The sequence below is a fragment of the Erinaceus europaeus genome, chromosome X (assembly GCF_950295315.1).
Source record: "Erinaceus europaeus chromosome X, mEriEur2.1, whole genome shotgun sequence".
NCBI lineage: Eukaryota > Metazoa > Chordata > Mammalia > Eulipotyphla > Erinaceidae > Erinaceus > Erinaceus europaeus.
In genome coordinates, this window is record NC_080185.1 from 24,510,775 (window position 1) to 24,529,599 (window position 18,825).

At 44.2% G+C, this 18,825-nt stretch overlaps 1 protein-coding gene across 1 annotated transcript in view; it reads left to right on the forward strand.

Annotated features, from left to right (window-relative positions):
- The first annotated feature begins 6,136 nt into the window (after positions 1 to 6,136).
- Positions 6,137 to 18,825, forward strand: part of GPC3 (glypican 3) — a 465,788-nt gene continuing 453,099 nt past the window's right edge. The window contains exon 1 of the mRNA XM_007517010.2: positions 6,137 to 6,537. Coding sequence (XP_007517072.1) covers positions 6,363 to 6,537 — 175 coding nt within the window. The 5' untranslated portion in view covers positions 6,137 to 6,362. The remainder of the gene's footprint in view (positions 6,538 to 18,825) is intronic.

An 18,825-nucleotide genomic window follows, 5' to 3' on the forward strand; every position in this document is an offset into this window, starting at 1 on the left:
AAGCAAGTTTGCAGATGTCTATCTTTCTCTCCTTCTCTCTATCTTCCCCTCCCCTCTCAATTTCTGTCTGCTTCTCCTATAAGAAAATGGGAAAAAATGGCCTCCAAGAATGGTGGATTCATAGTGCAAGCAACCAAGCCCCCAGGGATAACCTTGGAGGCAAAATTATAATAGTTCATCTCCCTTTTATTTTCTGCCTGACATATGCAAATACGTTAGAAAAAGACTATTAAAAAGACTGACTTAGGTTGAGGAGGTGGTTACATGGTAGAGCACATATCTTGCATGAATAAGAGCCCAGCACCACATAAAATCCAGAAAGACAAAGCCTCTGTCTCTTCCCACATCAAAAATGAATGAGCAGAAAAAGTGAAAAAAATGAAAACAAGCTATAAGGCCTTTAAAAATAGTTATTAAATTCAACACGGGGGCTAAACCATCATGTGCTTAAATGTGGCAGTAATGTGAAAATGCTAAGTCTCTAAATGCTTACTCCCTTCTTTTTTACTTAAACATATCCCAGACCAGTAGCAAATGGACCAGACCAGATACACAAACCACACTGCACATTGTACTAGAGGAAAAAGTCAAGAGTTCTATGGATTCATCTGAAGCTCACATGGTGAGCTGAAGGTCATGGTGGAGAGAAAAAGGTAAACATTCATTCGCTACACAATGCGGCAAGTACAGTGATCACCCCAAGTGTTAGTTCAGTCAGTTGAGTGGACTTTTGTACCTGGGTGATAGGGTATGGAGAGTCTCCAACTTTTCTCCCCTTGGTTTGGTTGTTGGTCCCAACCATCCTGCTTCTCAAGAACACAGGTCCTAACAAACACTCTTCAGGCAACTATCGAGTAGGGAGTGGGGGAAGATGGCCTTTTCTTATGAGAATCATGTTTTGAAATTCTCCCCCTGCCCCAACACTTAGCACTGTGGATGAAGATTGGAAAGTGGTCTGGTCTGGGAGGTCTTTGAAAGCAACAGTTGTGGTCTGTGTTGGTGATTGTCATGAAATTACAGGAAATTTGGGAAGCTCTGGGGATGGGAAAGGCCTTGATGGAAACACAGAGAGGTCCACTGCTAGAGACCAATTGTTATTGACCTTTTGGTGGAACCCAAGCCTTGGAGCATAAAGACCTAGAAAAAACTTAGGAAAATTACTTATAGGCTCTACACATCATACATCAACACAAATATATTGCATTACCTGCACTATTCTTTTTTTTTTTTTGGTCCACAATAACTCAAAGCAAAACACAGTGTGTGTGTGAATTGCCATGTGGCACATAAAGCCATGCCTCAGGCATCACCAGCCAGTAGATTTAAAGTTATCATCCTTTCAATCACCAAACTACAACTCCTTACATTGTTAGAGAACACCAAATATCCTACACACAAGACAGGAAACATTTGATACATAGGCAATATGTCTTCCCAATCCAAAAAGAAAAAAAAAATCAATGGACAATGGAGTCTAGTTCGATATCTCTCATACAAAGACAAAATAGAGTAATTTTAATTTGTAGTAATCAGCGTGATGTCACAAACAAATTTTTTTTATAGTTTCTCCTTCCTCCCCAAGTGTTTGACATGGACTGACAAGAAGCTCAGTGTGGATTTATTGAGGGCAAAGCAGAGTCCCTGGTCTGAGGAGACACTATCCATCCACAACTCATAATGCCTGCATCTCAACCAGGCCGATAAATTTCCCATATACCCGGAGCCCAATTCTGCCTGGGATTATTCTACAATTTTCAAAATGGCTCTAAGTCTTTCAACTTACAAAGTTACCATTTACATTGCACCAGCCTGCTGGCGGGGATGAATGAATGCAAGCTCTTTCCCCAAGGACCATAATTCATGCTCCGATCAGAGCTTATACATTTGGGAGAACTGGGATCAGTGTGCCTGGCGCCTCCCCTCCTCTCCAGCCCCACAAAGGAGTCATACACTGCCAGAGGAGAGGAGACAAAGTGGCTGTGTGCCATCCAGTGCAGAGGTGTGGCTGGGGAGGTGTTGACTGTGAGCGGCACTGCTGTAACATATAAGCAACTGTCTACATGATGTGATTTCAGGTGCACCAAAAAAGGCCTCATTGCCCCTCAGTTTAAACACTCCCTTCCCACTGGCAAATGCCTGGAATTCCACAGTTTGTAAAGTTCTGTTCCTTTGGTTTCAAGCTTTGATCCCTGTTAAAATACTCATACCCCTGGGTGGGCAGCCCCATTGGAGCCTATCAAATATATACACTGGCCATGGATGAGTTTTCAAGTTGCTTCTCTGAAAAAAAGGTTTGAAGGATGGAGTGAGTGAAAGGGAGAAGATAGTGTGCACCCTGGGGTGGTGGGGGGTAGGAGTGAGGGCCTATCACCTGGTGGCCAGAGTAGACAGGGCCCAAAACAAAGTGTGTGTGTGTGTGTGTGTGTGTGTGTGTGTGTGTGTGTGTGTGTGTGGCCATGTGCAGGGCTGTGTCTGAACCCCTCCCGTGGCGGCAGCTGTTGAACACCCTTTCTTAACCCTCTCCCAGAAACCTTGATTTATGCTGCTTTTGGAGCCATGGAACCAGACTCTCCTCCCAGCTCCAGCAAGATAATAGCGGCTGGCTACAGCTGGGAATTCTCTAATTCTTTCAAACTGGAGACTAGGAAGGAAAGGTGAAGCAGAGTTCTTCTGGGCCTGCTGTGCTAGGTAGCTTTCCTCTGAGGCCCAGAGAAGAAAATGGGGCCCAGTGGTGTTATCAAGACGTTTCCAACTGGACCTGAGAGCACAGAACCATGGATTGTAGCGAGTGAACACCGGCTCAATCAGCACATCCTTTTGTGTCTCTAGACTGATTATTTCTCTTTCTCTCTACTAGCTGAAGAGTATGGATGAGGCACTGACTTGCCTTCTAATGGGAAGAAAGGAACATTGAAAGGTGGCGTAGACATTTATGTAAAAGAAAACTCAGTCTCTATGCATGATTGCCTGTCTGTCTGTCTGTCTGTTTGGGCAATATTACAGCAGAAATTGTTCTACTTTGGCCAAAGAACTGGGTTTTCAGTGATCAGCTTCCACAGCCCTCCCTGTCTAGGCAAAGCAGTAAGGTGTCCATCTTGTTTCTGCAAACATTTCAGACCCAAAGAACATGCCCTGGTGTCAGTTCCAATGTCTAAAATTCACATGAGTAGAGTCATCACTTGTGGGATGGAGGGCTAGAAAGTCTTTAAGAGGCACTTATAAAAATGGAATCACTCTTTAAGCCTCACCAAGTTTTACTAACTCCTACCGTCTGGCAGTTTAAAGCCTTGAAGTAGCTCTTTGGAGGGGGAGTAGAAACTTGAAGTCCAAAGAAATAGTTCACAAAACCTCAGGACCCATTTGTCTACAACTTAGCCCAGATTTTATTTATGCACATATCAACCCATGAGTTTTGTTTTAACTTCATATTCTGAAAATGGTTAAGTTTTTTTTCTTTGAGTCATTTCAGACTTCTATAGGTAGAGACTAATTGTAATGTGATCAACTTAGCTTTTTCTTAATGAAATCATGGGGTTGGATGCACTGCTTGTGTCTTTTTTTTTCTCGTCTTCCTAAGCCACACTAAACCAAGTCTTCGTTAAACAAAACCCCCAGATTTCACCAGCCCACATGCCACCAGGCATTCACACACTTCACATTTGGGATGCATTACCCTGGCTCACAGAAAGTGTGGTGGATATAAAAGTGTATATTAAAAATAAGTCACAGTTCCTCTTTTCAAGGTGCTCAATAATACCCAGTAGTTGAAAACAACTGTTGCCTTTGTAGTTAGTTGCATGAGCTCTGGAAGATCATGAATTTATGGGAGGTCATGTCTTCCTCTGCGAGGTCATGAAATTCAATCAATGCTTGCCTTCCAATCTGCCCTTTGGTCGCAGGGCTCCACAGGTGGAACATATCAAACTCACCAGCCAAATTATGACTCTTAATTGGTGTTTCTTTTAAAGTGGGTATGTCATTTGTCAAATGTTCAATGCAGGCGCAGGCCTAGCCCCAGGCAAAATTATGAAGCAGGAGAAGAATGCCAGATACATAGGCAGCACTCAAATGTTTGTTGGGTGGGGGGTGAAGAGGGAAGAAATGAGCCCTCAGTCCTTGACTCCTTCTCTCCCCTCCTCCCCCTTGCCCCCCACTAGGTTGCTTTGCCTGTTAAGTTCCACCTCCTAAATAGCACCCCCCATTCTTTTTTCCCCCTCTTCTAAATCTCTCCCTGCCATAGGTCTGGAGCATTTCTCCTTTGGATTATTTTCATAGCCTCTTAACTTGCTCCAAATCTCTTTCCATCTCCAAGCCAGTCTCCATAATCTTGATGGAGAGATCTTTGCATAAGACAGATACAATCGTGTCGCCCCTCTGCTTCAAATTTCCTTAAGTGGTTCCCCAGGCTCCTCAGGGTTGCCTCCAGCCTCTGCATAATCTGGCCTCTGCTTACCTCTGCTGCCTGAGCTCCCAGCTCCCCAGCCTGAAATCATTACGTGGACCGCCCACTCTCCATGCCAGGCCCTCTCCTCTCAACCTCTTTGTTCATCATTGCTCCTTTCCTTTTGGCGCCCTCCCTTCCCCCCATCTCTTCTTACTTCAACATCTAGTGATCTTTCAAGACTGAGTCTATGGCCTGCTGTGTCCTGGGAAGCAGATCTGAAAACTGCACTTGCCCCTCTTAGCTCAAGGCTTATGAAAGTTTCCCGTTTGGTTGTCCTTCCTACTAAACTTGAGGTCAGGTACCATGGGTCAGTCGTTTTTGTGCCACAGTATCTGGCACAACAGGAATCACACACAGTAGGAACTGCAATATCTGCGAATGAATGAATGGATGTGCTAGGCAGAGCTCCTCTCTCCTGTTGTAGCACTCCCCCAGAATTCCTGGGGCAGACTCTCACTTTGTCTACCAAATGAAACCTTTTCTCACCTAGATCAGAAAGGACACACAGCAAATGATAAATGAATTCACACCGAAGTGTTAAATAATCTCATTATACAGGCATTCACTGAGTTCTTACTATGCAGAAGACACTATGCTAAGGTGTGTGGATGCATGTGTATGTGTGTGTGTGTATGTACACACACACACACACACACACACACACACACACACACCACACTGCTCACAGAACGTGACTTGGGAGCATGGAGGTAATGCATTCGTCCTCTGAGAGGCATTAGACTTTCAAAGAACTGGATTTCCAATGGTGAGATCTAAGCAAGCTAGGTGGGGACTGGGGTCCAAGCTTCTACTCCGTGCTCAGTCAATATGCTGTGCAAAATAATTTCTAGTGATTCGACTGACTCCACACCCCAGGTGACTTGGCTGTCGCCAGTTTGCTTCCGGATAAGTCCCCATCAGGAGAAGGCTTTTCACATGCTGGGAGTGTGCTTCCCTCGTCCTGGCCTTGGAGTGGTTCTGTGAAACCAAACCCAGTAAGCCCCAGAGACGCAGAGACTTTTTAATTTTTGTTATCATTATTATTATTTTTAGGTATAGCAGTCATAGATGAGCTGGGCTATCCCCAGCGGTCCCAGAATGTGGCTGTGTTTTGGGTGTGCGAACATGGCCTCAGATCCTAGGGGAGAAGGGCTCGGGAAGCTCCTGGGAAGGCAGGAATGGGAGCATTTGAGGCAGAGGAGGGAGACCTTGTGTGGCTACGCAAGCCGCCAAGAGTTGGGTCGGGCTGGGAGATCTGTGGCGTAGCCGATGGGGACCTCTAATCCGGGGACCCTCATGCACCCCGAGGAAGGATGCAAGAAAAAAAAAATCCCTGAAAGGAGAAAGCCCCCTGGCTGCAGGCCAATGAGCGGCGGGAAGGAGGAATGAGGCTGGGGAACTTCTCCTGGAGCCAGTCAGCGGGGACGGCTGCCGGGAAGCCAATCAGCTCGTCCGAGTCCCTCTGCAGTAGTTCTGCCAGAGCGCCCTGTGCCAAGCAGCGGCGAACGAGCGCCTGGGCAGGGCCCGGCTGCTAGGAGCCAGGGCCCCGCATCTTGCTCCCGCGCCTCCACCGCTCCCCCGCAGCCCTGCAGCCCAGCGCCCTGCCGGCTCGCCCCGCACGGCCGCCGCCGCCGCCGCCGCCGCCGCCGCCGCCGCCGCTGCCGCGCAACTGCGCCGCCTGCGCCTGGCCCCGCCCCGCCCCGCCCCCGCGCGCAGCCCCGCCCCGCCCTGGCTGAGTCGCCCGCCCTTCCCGCACTCGCCCAGCGTCCAGGTAGCTGCGAGGAAACTTTTGCAGCGGCTGGGTAGCGGCACGTCTCCCGCTTCTCAGGGCCACCGCCAGGCTTGTCGAGTCCCAGGACCACTCTCGATCCCCGCTGCCATTCTCCCGCGCTCTCCCGCTCGCTCGGCGCCCTGCACGATGGCTGGGACCGTGCGCACCGCGTGCTTGGTGGTGGTGATGCTGCTCAGCCTGGAGTGGCCCGGACAGGCGCAGCCCCCGCCGCCGCCTCCGGACGCCACCTGTCACCAGGTCCGCTCCTTCTTCCAGAGGCTGCAGCCCGGACTCAAGTGGGTGCCCGAGACTCCTGTGCCAGGTGAGGAGCAGCCCCGCGCGCGCCCCACCGAGAGCTCCGAGGCGCGTGGTGGCCGGACCCCGGGCGCGCTCCCCCGCGGGGCCGCGATCGTGCACCCTGCAGCTGGGCACCCGGGGATGATCGGCGCGCCTGTGGCCCGGCCAGGTCCGGCAAGGGGGTTACGGGGGGAGAAGGGTGAGTGTGGGGGACCGTGCCCGCACCCCGGGGTCGCTTTGCTGCCAGGGAAGGTGCGTGTGGGAGGAACCACGGGAATGGCTTTCTCTCTAGCGCCCATTTTGGTGCGGGGGTGGTGCTGGGGTGGAGAGGGCGGGAAGGTGGGAGCCGGTTCCCTGGTCACATCTGGGTGAACTGGCGCCCCACCTCTGAGCTTGTGCCTCGGGAATCTGCCACCCTCGATCGCACGTACGTGCCAGAATCACAGTCGGGGCTGGATCGCGGCTCGGACCCTTCGTCGCCCAGCCTTCCCCCAGCCCTAACCCCAGTGCTCGCGGGCCCAAGTGCAGGCAAAGTTGAGGACACATCTCCGCATTGGTAGCTGCAGGTAAAGACGCGCGGAGGGAAACTTTTGAGTAGGACCCCCCCCCCCCGCCTCCGCCACACACACACCAACAGGCAAGAATGAACCCTTCCTTTTCTTCAGCAAAACGTCCCTTTTCTAGGTTGGTCAAAACCCGCTTCCAAACCCGTGCAGCTGACCCAGGAGCGGGAATCCGCAGATTTAACACACCCACCCACACCCACCACCACCACCACCACCACCACCACCCCTTAGATCCATCTGCCTCTTTGACAGACTAGACCTTCAACTAGAGAGGGCTTTCTGGCCAGGAAAGTTTTCCAACGCCTGCCTTTTGTTCAGCACCTCCAGATCGCAGTGTAATGGTACATTTTAACCTGAGCCAGGGCTGCCGCTGTCAACAGATGATGCATATTAATGGCCTTGCGTGATTGACTGTCCCATAGTGGAAACCCTAAAATCCAGCCATGTTCGGCCCCCCCTTCCACCCACCCGCACAAGTTGCAGCATTGACCATGCGGGCCAAAGAGAGACCGTTTCACACAGGTTCAGTGGTCTGAGGTACGCTGGGAGAAACGGCCAGCTTTTCTACCTAGCCAGGGAGACGCCACCAGGCGCTTGGCGAACGTACAAGGAGCTACCTTCCATCAAACTTGACTCCCCGACTCCCCCAGTAAGTCAGGGAGGTGGACCTGCAGTTTGGACCAAGTTGTGAATGCGATGCGTGCCCCAAGGGCGCTGCCGGCTAGCTTTCACTGGCAGGAGGTTACCTAGGCAGCCAGTGCGCCCTGGGCCTTTTCTTTAGGTGGAAAAAAAGAGCCCAGCGACCCTGCTGTTTAGTTGCAAAGGTAATTGGTCGCCCTTTTTGGGGTCTGAAATGCATTTGCGCATATGTTAAATTTTGCCTTGCAGGGATTCACTCCTGGGCAGGGTAGAACTACCTCTTCTACTGTGGAGTCTTAATAACGCATCACGTGGGCGTGAGCGTGAACTGTAAGGGGCAACATATGAATCAGTTTTACCGAGCTGAAACAACAGGCGAATCTCTCTCCCCCTCGAAGTGCCGAAGTGCCAGGGTAATTAGATTGCTCAGGCCAGAGAACATGCTTTTTCTTGGTAATGTAAAAATTGGTCCTCACAGAATGAGCCTCCCCACCCCTCCACTCCCAGCCCCCAAGATGAATGGGTTGCGGGTTGGGGTTGGGGCCACAGCTGGGCTGATTTCAAACCAGGGAGTAAAGGTTGTGCTTAAAAGAAATAAATAAAGAAAAAAAAAGCGGGGGAGGCAGAGACAGAAGGCACACACACACACACACACACACACACACACACACACACACACACACACATGCTTTTCCCCTCTCCACTTTCCCCCAGCTTGCTGGCTGGCTGGCTGGCTGGCTGGCTGGCTGACTCTGCAGCAATTGTAGAAAAAAAAGTATATGGAGGGCCCACACACTGTGTGTACTGGACTTGGCCTGTTTAGCCTCTAGTCCCTCCTTCCTACCTGCTATCCCTCACAACTGGTCTAAAGGTGGCCATACTGTAGTGGCGATCTCTCCTCTTCCTGTACCATTTCCAAACTTGCAGGGGAAATCAATTTTAGGGCTTTTTCCCCATATAAACCCAACCCACCCTACTTCGCTTCCATGTAGCCAACAGATATAGTGCTGAGCACCTTGTACATGGCAGACAGTCTTCTGGTGTGGACTGGAGCTAAGTCAAACTCCACATATGGTGATAATCACATAGATTGCATAGATCCTAGATTTTTCTGGGACCATGTTTTTTTTTGGCGGAGGCAGTGCAACTACACAGTACTCTCCAGACTGCATGTCCTAAATTGAAAATATGGCTGGGCAAATATGGCCATTGTAGATATGGAAAACATGGTGAAAATCCTAATGTCCATGTATGGAAAGAGCTCATCAGTATTTCAGAGAAGAGAGGATAATGGCAGACTAAATACAATGGCAAGTGCATAATTTCAAAATGAATAAATGTGTAATTTGCTGCTGTTGATCAATGGTTGGAAATTGAAAGAGAGCTGCAAATTATTTGATAGTTATGAACCATCTGATGACCGCTTAACTTTTCTTCCTCTGTCTATATTTAAGCCATGTTCAGCTTGTCCGCTCCACTGTATTAACTGTGTTAAGCTTTCTTTGTCCCAGATAAAATGAGATTTGGTCGCAGTAAGGAGAAATCCTTAAGAATGTCCTGTTTCACGTAGGGGGCGCATGTGGGGATTGACTGCTAACTTTGGCCATTAGCAGAATTGGGGTAGAGTGGATAAGGTACATTTCTTAAGCTAATATGGATGAGACTAAATGGCATTTGGAATCAGCCAACCTAAAAAAAAATAAATCACTGGTGCTGAAGGACTACACTACACGTCCACAAAGCTGATCTAAAGCCTTGCAATCTCGTGTTCCCATTTCTTTTAGAGTGTTCAAAGGCATAGAATAGCAATTCTAAATAGGATGTCCCCCAAATCCATAGATCTTTTCATACTCCACTCTCTCTCTTTTAAAGGGTTTGTAACTTGGAAAGTACCACAGATGGAAACCAGGCTCACAGAGTTAGCATTTGGCAGAAAAATCCATATAACTGACTTTCAGTGCAGATCCTTTGCCCTTATTTAATTTAGAAAAATTCAGAGAAAAAAAAAAAAGCCAATGAGCTCATAAGTCTAGATGTTTATTTTGTTTTGCTTAACCTACCCACAGGCGCAATCAAGAATGGATACAATTTTAGGCAAGGAAAGTGAGCTAGTAATCAGACAATGATGTTTCCAGTTGTCTCAAGGGAATGTCACAGAAGTCTGAAAAAATTTTCTCTAAACAAAAATCAAGTGTAATTCACTTTATGAATGCCATACACCACTTTTGTGGGGGTTGGTGGTAAAGGGGACCAGTGGAAATGAGAAAATCAAACCATGGTAATGTTGCAAACCACCCCCCTCCAAAAAAAAGACTGAGGAATCTTACCTTTGAGGGTCATGAGTAGTGGAAGTTGCAAATTGGAAGAACAAATGTCCCTATGGCTTAAAGGTAGGCCCGAAGAGCCAAAAATGATTGGGAGTTTCTCAAATCACCCTGACAATGTAAAAAGCAAAAAAAATCACCATTCTCCAAACAAGGAGTTTGGTATTCATTGTTGTTTCCAGAGTCTGATAACTTGCCACTGTATCTGGGTCACCAGCTGTAGTTGTCCAATTAGTCTGAAGCTGTTAGCTGGTCCTGGTGCCAGGAGAGAGAGTAAGAAGTGAGGTGGGGCAGGTTTTTCTCTCTTCTGAGGGTGTATTAGTTATTTGGGTGAGGAGGTGATTTGTTTAAACTTTGAAAAAAAGTTGCATTGCTCTGTGCTAACTTGCAGCAGTTTGGAGAATTCTTGAAATGAATCCCGATCCATTTATCACACTAACCCTCCAATCGGTGTGGAGGTGGTTCTCAGAGAGAAGTGCTAGTTTGATTGAGGAGATGACTGATGGAAGCTTCTTGACCCAAGAAGAACCCGAGATTGCCCACTCCTTGACCGTCTCAGTGCTAGGTGCTGTGCATGCAGTGAGAGGAGAGGAATAAGACAGCCTTTTTTTTTTTTTTTTTTTTTTTTTTTTGTCAAAGTGCTCACAGTCTAGTTGGGGAGCCTACAAGTAAACAGGCTTCTCAGGAAACTTGTAGGATTAAATAGGGTGAAAAGCGCTACAAAATACCTCCAGGAAATTGACTGAAATGATCACAATAGCAAGCTCTGGGCGGGGGAAAGAACTGAAGAGATGAAGTGGGAAATAGGGAGAAATCACTTAATAGGGGCGCCATCTTAAAAAGAATTTTTTTCTTTTCTCTTTTTTTTAAAATTCTTGGAACAAATGCCTTTTGTTGACATGAGGAAATCCAGGCATAAGAAGATTTTGATGGATGCTAGATGACACAGATGGTGTCAGTTTTGCAATGTGTGTGTATGTGTTTTTCCTTAGGGGGTGGTTGGTTGTATCCAATATTTTGATGCAATATTTTTCAGCATTCTGCTACTTCCATCTTTAGAGTAACAATGCTTGTTCACTGCAGCCTGGGAAAAGAGTGCGTATTATCAACCTGGGAGAAAAGAGAAGTCCTGGATTTATCTGCTATGAGACAAGACAGAATATATGTTTCCCCCTTAAATGGCAACTAAGAATGACCACACCAACTTTATTGTTTGATGCATATACAAAAGCATGGGTCTTAAGAGGTATCTTATTACTCATTTCTAAGAAAATTGAAGATAATCACTTGTAACTCATGCACACGATACATCATTTGGAAAGAATTTCACTGGGGATCGTATTGCTCAACTGAAAAGTTCTGGCATGCTGAATTTGTACATTTTTTGTGAATGCTTCCTTTTACTCTGATCTCCAGCTTCTTTCTGCATATGGCTATTTGTATGTTTTAGATTATAAGTTTCTTAAAGGGAAAGCACTGCAGTCGATGCAGCATTATACAGAATGCTAAGAGCCCCATAGAACATTTAGTGAATAATTGACACTAATGGAATGTCTAATCACTATGTTTTCTCCGTGAGCTCTTAAATACTTATTTATTTATTTATTAAGAGAGAAGAGAGAGATATGGCCAGAGCATTTCTCAACTCTGGCACAACGCAGTGCCTGTGATTGAACCTGCAACCGCTGGGGCCTCTCAGGCATGCAAATTGGTGCTATAATAGGCGGAGCTATCACCTTGGCCTTCAAACGCTTTTTGAGCTATATGCCCCCTGACTTATTTTAAGAGCCTTGGTCAACTTGTTATAGCATGCTATCGAGATTTGAGGATAAAAAATTTCAGGCTATGTACATTTTTATAGGAGACAACAGATTCCACCTTAGCTCAATTATCTAGTGACTCTTAACAGGCTTCTTACTGTCTAGTATCCAAAGAAAAAGCTAAAATTAGCCACATTGTTATAACTGCTTAGTGTCACTAAAGATCAACAATTATTATAGCACAAAATTGTAAGACATCTCTTAAATCAAATTCTGATTTAACGTCAGCTAGACCTTTCTTTCTAATGTTGACATTACCATATTAGGGATATTGAGCTGTAACACATGCATGGACCTGTTGAAGTACTTCACAGGTTTCTGTAACCGAGGATCTGAATTCGTGCACAGGCTCAGTTCAAGAGATCAGACTGAGAGTCAGTCTTTATTCAGTGCTGAATGAGTGTGTAAACAGGTTTGATTTTTTGATTTTTTTTAAAATCTAGGGTCTAATGGAAATTGTTGACTGAGAAAAAAAAAAGCACTCTTCTGCCCATACTTAGCACATTGTCTGGCTTGAAACAGGGTTCCTAGCACTTCATTAAGAAATGAATATTAGAACCCCGGCTCCCCACCTGCAGGGGAGTCGCTTCACAGGCGGTGAAGCAGGTCTGCAGGTGTCTATCTTTCTCTCCTCCTCTCTGTCTTCCCCTCCTCTCTCCATTTCTCTCTGTCCTATCCAACAACGACAACAACAATAATAACTACAACAATAAAACAACAAGGGCAACAAAAGGGAATAAATAAATAAAATAAATATTAAAAAAAAAGAAATAAAACTTTAAAAAAAAGAAAAAGAAATGAATATTAGAAAATAGAATCCAAGTCATGGGTCCTAGGCTGACTTTGGAGACAGCGTAAAGTAAATGGGAATTTACCTTTTGACAGGGAAAATGTGGTTCAGAAAGCAAGGCCAAGGTGGAAATAACAACAGGGAAAAAACGTGCATTTTGAAAGACTGTGTGTGAGCAGAAAACACTGACTGGAATACTAGAGTCTCACTTGAACACCTTGTTGGATAGACAATGGAGACTTAGTTCTGTACTTTGAATCAGGCCAACGAAAGATTACTTAGTTACCAAAGTGCTAATTATTAGAATAATTTGTTTACTATTTTTAAACAAAACAAAACAAACAAAAGATAAATCTGCATTGATTTCTCAGAAGGAAATTTTTATTTTTGCCTCTCTTTGTGTGTAGTTGGATACAGCCTTATTTGTGTTTTTCCTTAAGAATTAAAAGAAGTCAGTGTTAGAACCAAAAGAGATTGCTTATGTGGAGAACAGTTCATTACTTCTAGTTGAAATTGTATTTATGTGCTAGATTAGTAAATCCACTAAGCTCTTTGAAGTATACTTAATAAGCTTATATTGATAAATAATTGATAGAAAGGGAGATAAAATATAAGTGAAAGTTTCTATAAGAAGCAGATGCTTTGGCTAGGGAGATAGCATAATGGTTATACAAACAGACTCTCATACCTGAAGCTCCAAAGGTTCCAGGTTCAATCCCCAGCACCACCATAAGCCAGAGCTGAGCAGTGTTCTGGTGTCCCCCATCCTCTCTCTCAAAAATAAAAATAAATAAAATATTAGAAAAAGGAGCAGATGCTACCATGATGCCAATCAGACCTCCTTGGGCAGACGATGCCACAAATGTGTCCTGGAGCCTCGCTTCCCCTGAACCCTGCCCCACTAGGGAAAGAGAGAGACAGGCTGAAAGTATGGATCGACCTGCCAACACTCATGTTAAGTGGGGAAGCAAGTACTTCCACCTTCTGCATCCCACAATGACCTTGGGTCCATACTCCCAGAGGGATAAAGAATAGGAAAGCTATCAGAAGAGGGGATGGGATATGGAGTTCTGGTGGTGGGAATTGTGTGGAGTTGTACCCCTCTTATCCTATGGTCTTGTCAGTGTTTCCTTTTTATAAATAAAAATTTAAAAAGCGGGGGGCAGTGAAGTTGAAACCATTCTAGAAGAAACCTCTACCCTAGGGATAGAGAGAGAGAGACAGTATAACGGTTATGCAAAAAGACTCATTCTCCAAGGTCTCAGGTTTAATCCACAGCACCACCATAACCATAGCTGAGAGTGCTCTGGTAAAAAAAAAATCCACCCATTGCATTGCATTCATCCACCTGAATGCATCACATCTTTAAGATGTGCATGTCTCAGATTTGAAAATATTGCAAAGAAAAAAAAACCCACAATGAAACATTTTTTTTTTCCTCCAGGGTTATTGCTGGGCTCGGTGCCTGCACCATGAATCCACCGCTCCTGGAGGCCATTTTTTCCCCTTTTTGTTGCCCTAGTTGTTGCAGCCTCGTTGCGGTCATTATTGCCATTGTTGACGTTGCTTTGTTGTTGGATAGGACAGAGAGAAATGGAGAGAGGAGGGGAAGACAGAGAGAGAGGAGAGAAAGATAGACACCTGCAGACCTGCTTCACCTCCCGTGAAGCGACTCCCCTGCAGGTGGGGAGCCGGGGGCTCGAACCAGGATCCTTACGCCGGTCCCTGCACTTTGCGCCACGTGCGCTTAACCCACTGCGCCACCGCCCGACTCCCAATGAAACATTTTTATAAGTCCAGAATATGGCAGAATTTTACAGTCAAATTTTAATTGTCCTTTATGAGTCTGCCTTTTGAAGATGAATTTATTACTGGAAAGTTGGAAATCTTGATTATGGTATCTTTAAGATATATATTCATAATTATCTGCCTCCCTTCCTAGACTATGATGACCTTGAGATTAGGGAATGTTTCTTAGTCATCTTTGTACATCCAGTGTCTAGCATAATGTTTAATGCAAATAACTGGATATTTAGATGGAACAAATGGAGTTACGAATGTATTGCACATGTTAAAATTTCCATAAAAACAGTATTTAAGTAGTCAGTTTATTTTTATTTAGTGTACTAGGGCTTCTAAAAAGTAACTACTTTTTCAGATTACAAGTCCATTTGTTGACTATAGGTAAGTGACAAAGGACATTGGTTTAATTCATTCAGCTGCATTCTAATTCCCCGGAGAAGTACAGTAGCTAAATCGCGCGAGAGGTAAGTATTTTGTACTTGTTTACAAGGCTATTCAAAATAATTTTAAAAAATAAATTACATCTACATGGGCATAAGTACAAATAGTTAGCTTTACAGATCTGTAGTTTTTATTTGTGAAAATAATACAACTTGGCATCAGTTACAGAAACGTACACCAAATGTATATAAGTTTTTCCTCAATGTTTGATCTTTTTAACCTATAACAACAAGCTTCATAAATGTACATTTTAGAGAACATATTGCAAAGTGGATTTTCAATTATGAAAATTTTATTTGTAGGTATGGCCCATAAAGAGTCTTTTCGGAGTGGTCCAGGAGGTGGCCCATGAAGCATCAGGTCCTAAGTTTGATCCCTGGCAGCACATGTCTGATTCGTTTTCTCTCTCTCTGTCTCCCTCTCTCCCTCCCTTTCATTAATAAATACAATATTTTAAAGAAGAAGAGTCCTTTCAGAACAGTTCTCAAGCAGGAAGAGGGTAAAAAAAGAACAGGATGAATTGGTTAGAGTTCTCCCTGCATATTTTGCCACTTAATTATGATTCTGCTATCTCTGTCCTAAACTCTACATATTGGTACTTATGCATCATGGCATCCTGATCTTTCTTTTTTTAATTTTTAAAAAATATTTATTTATTTATTCCCTTTTTGTTGCCCTTGTTTTATTGTTGTAGTTATTATTGTTGTCATTGTTGGATAGGACAGAGAGAAATGGAGAGAGGAGGGGAAGACAGAGAGGGGGAGAGAAAGACAGACACCTGCAGACCTGCTTCACAGCCTGTGAAGTGACTCCCCTGCAAGTGGGGAGCAGGGGGCTCGAACTGGGATCCTTATGCCGGTCCTTGTGCTTTGCGCCACCTGCGCTTAATCCACTGCACTACAGCCCGACTCCCCATCCTGATTTTTCTATAGCTCTTTGTTAGATTTTGGTTTAGATGAATGAATGTGAGGGAAATTTGGTGAATAGAGGAAGAATTAGAGTGACAGACCTATAGACAGATAGGTGTTAAAATATTTAAATATAAAAATTTGCATGTATACAGAGATAAACCAGAACTATGCCCTGATTGCCTTTGGTTCCCAGAAATACTTTATCTGTAAGGTCTTATTTACTATCCATGTCTTCTTGAAGTATGTAGCTTAGTCATGACCTCTTTGAGACCCTACATTCATTGAATGTAGAACCCATTTTGGAGTAATCATAATACATTCCGGGGTACTGAGTGGAGTTCCTTGTCTAGAGTTATTAATCAACATTGAAATTGCTTCAAAATAATCCGCTAAACACATAGCCCAGACATTCTGGCCACTGTTAACTGAGACCCCAAGATAGCTTCTACCTAGAGAATGGATGATGAATATAGTTGTCAAGTTGGTGGGCAGCAGAGGCTGAGGAAAGGGTGGCAGAGTTGAAGTGCACATGTCTATTTTTTGTGGCTCTAGGAACCTCAGTACCTCTCTTTCAAAAGTGAAGTTTGAGAAGGAAGTGACAAGCCAGAGAAACATTTTTAGTTGTAGTTTTATCTAAATGTGGTCAGTTATGTTTCATATTTATATACATCTTTGTTTTAATATACATATAAATATATATGTATAAATATATATTCTGTCATTTTGATAGCAGCAATTAATAATTATGTGTTCTTTAAACTGTTTGAAAGTTTTTACTTGTAGCAGTGGGTGGTCTTTTTTCAATCATACCTTATATTTGTGCCATGAAAGACGGGCTTTCATATGCATTATATACAAACAGTGCAACTCCTTATAAAATATCTGCAGATTCAGAGTTTCACGGAGCTACTTGAAACACACACACACACACACACACACACACACACACACACACACACACACACACACACATGCATAGACCCATATAATTTCTCTAGATCTCTTTTCCCTTAAAAATTCAAAGACTAAGCTTCACTTCCTGAGTAGTGCTAAGGGGAACAGCTTTTCAGAGCTGGAATAAATCACTTTTAGTAGGATTGGCCCCAAATTGTTGCAGAGCTAGTGCCACCAACTCCCTAAATGCATAAATACTTTTGTTTTTAATATTTATTTATTTATTTCCTTTTTTGTTGCCCTTGTTTTTTTTTTTCTTTTTACTGTTGTTATAGTTATTATTGTTGTTACTGATGTCATTGTTGGATAGGACAGAGAGAAATGGATAGAGAAGGGGAAGACAGAGAGGGGGAGTGAAAGATAGACACCTGCAGACCTGCTTCACTGCCTGTGAAGTGACTCCCCTGTAGGTGGGGAGCGGGGGCTGGAACCAGGATCCTTATGCCGGTCCTCGCACTTTGGGCCACGTGCGCTTAACCCGCTGCACTACCGCCCAACTCCCAATGCGTAAATATATATATTTTTAATCATTCTTTATTTACTTCACCCAACATCTATTGGACACTGATTCTATTTCAGGCACTGTATAAGGAGTTGATGAATAAGATAAAAAAAAAAAAAACCAACAATAACACCTAGGGAGGGAGTCAAATAAGCAGAAACATGACTTTCTCACTAAAACTGGGCACTCTGTCCTATCTCACTGTCCTATCAAATACGATGAAAAAAAAGGAAATAAAAGATTACTAGGAGCAGTGGATTCATAGTGCAGGCATGGAGTTCCAGCAATATTTCTGGAGGAGAGAGAAAGAGAGAGGGAGGGAGGGAGGGGGAGAGAGAGAGACAGAGACAGAGAGAGAGATTGAGAGAGAAGAAGAAAAAGAAGGAGGAGTAGGAGGAAGAGAAGATGAAGAAGGAGAAGAAGGAGAAGGAGAAGGAGGAGAAGGAGGAGGAGGAGAAGAAGAAAAGAAAATTGTAGCATGGAGTTTGAATAATGAGGGTGAAAAGATAGGGCAGACAGTAAATAGGAAAATAAAAGATAAAGTCAAGTGTGCTGAAGGAGGTAACTCATTAGGTAGAGTGCATATTTTTTTTGCATAAATCAAGTCCTGAGGTTCAGTCCCTGCCACCACAAAGAACCTAGAGGTGTTCTGGTCTGTCTCTCTTATGAAACAAATACATAAAACTTAATAAAGATAATTGAGAGAATAAAAAACATAGAGTAGATGTGATTGGGTGATCAAGTATGAGAACAGGGAAAAAGTCTAGACCTTTTAGTTTTATGTGTGGTGGGGACATAGCACTTAACAGGTGCTCAGTAAACACTTGTTGAATCAATGGGTGAGATTTACGAGGACCAAAAATTTAGGGACTGAAACAGAGGAATTAAGGCATCCTTTGATCATTAGGGCAGACCTATCAGCTAGTTGACATAACTTGGATCACAGAGTAGAAAGAAATCAGGGCTGAATACATACTTGGACTCTGTCAACATATTACAAGGTAATTGAAACTCTGGGAATAGATGAGATCACTGGGAAAGAGTGTATACACTTTTCTGAAGTTCAGAGAATAGTTGTGACTCATCAACGTATAGACTCAAGTTGGAAGTCCTGGGTGTGGATGATATTTTCCAGGCTTTTGCATGTGACATGTCTTAAAATGTATTTTGCCAACATCTGCTGAGTTTAAAATCCCGCTGAAGACTTCAAGAACTCTCTTGATTAAGAGAAAATATGACTGTATGTTGTCATGGTTCAAGACATATGTAAACATACAGACAAACTCACAAACACACTGACTTCTATGTGGGAAATATATTTGAATCAAGAGGTCAGCTTTGTATTGTTTCTGATAGCAATAATTAATAATTGTGTGCTAAGCTGTTCGACAGTCGACGGTTACTCTTAACAATGGGTGGTCTTTCACAATCATACCTTACATTTGTGTCATGAAAGCCTGGCTTTCATATAAGCTATGTACAAACAATGCAACCACTCATAAAGTGTCTACAGGCTCTGTGCTACTAGTTCCAACATGGAGGCCTCTCTAGCCCTTCCCTTGG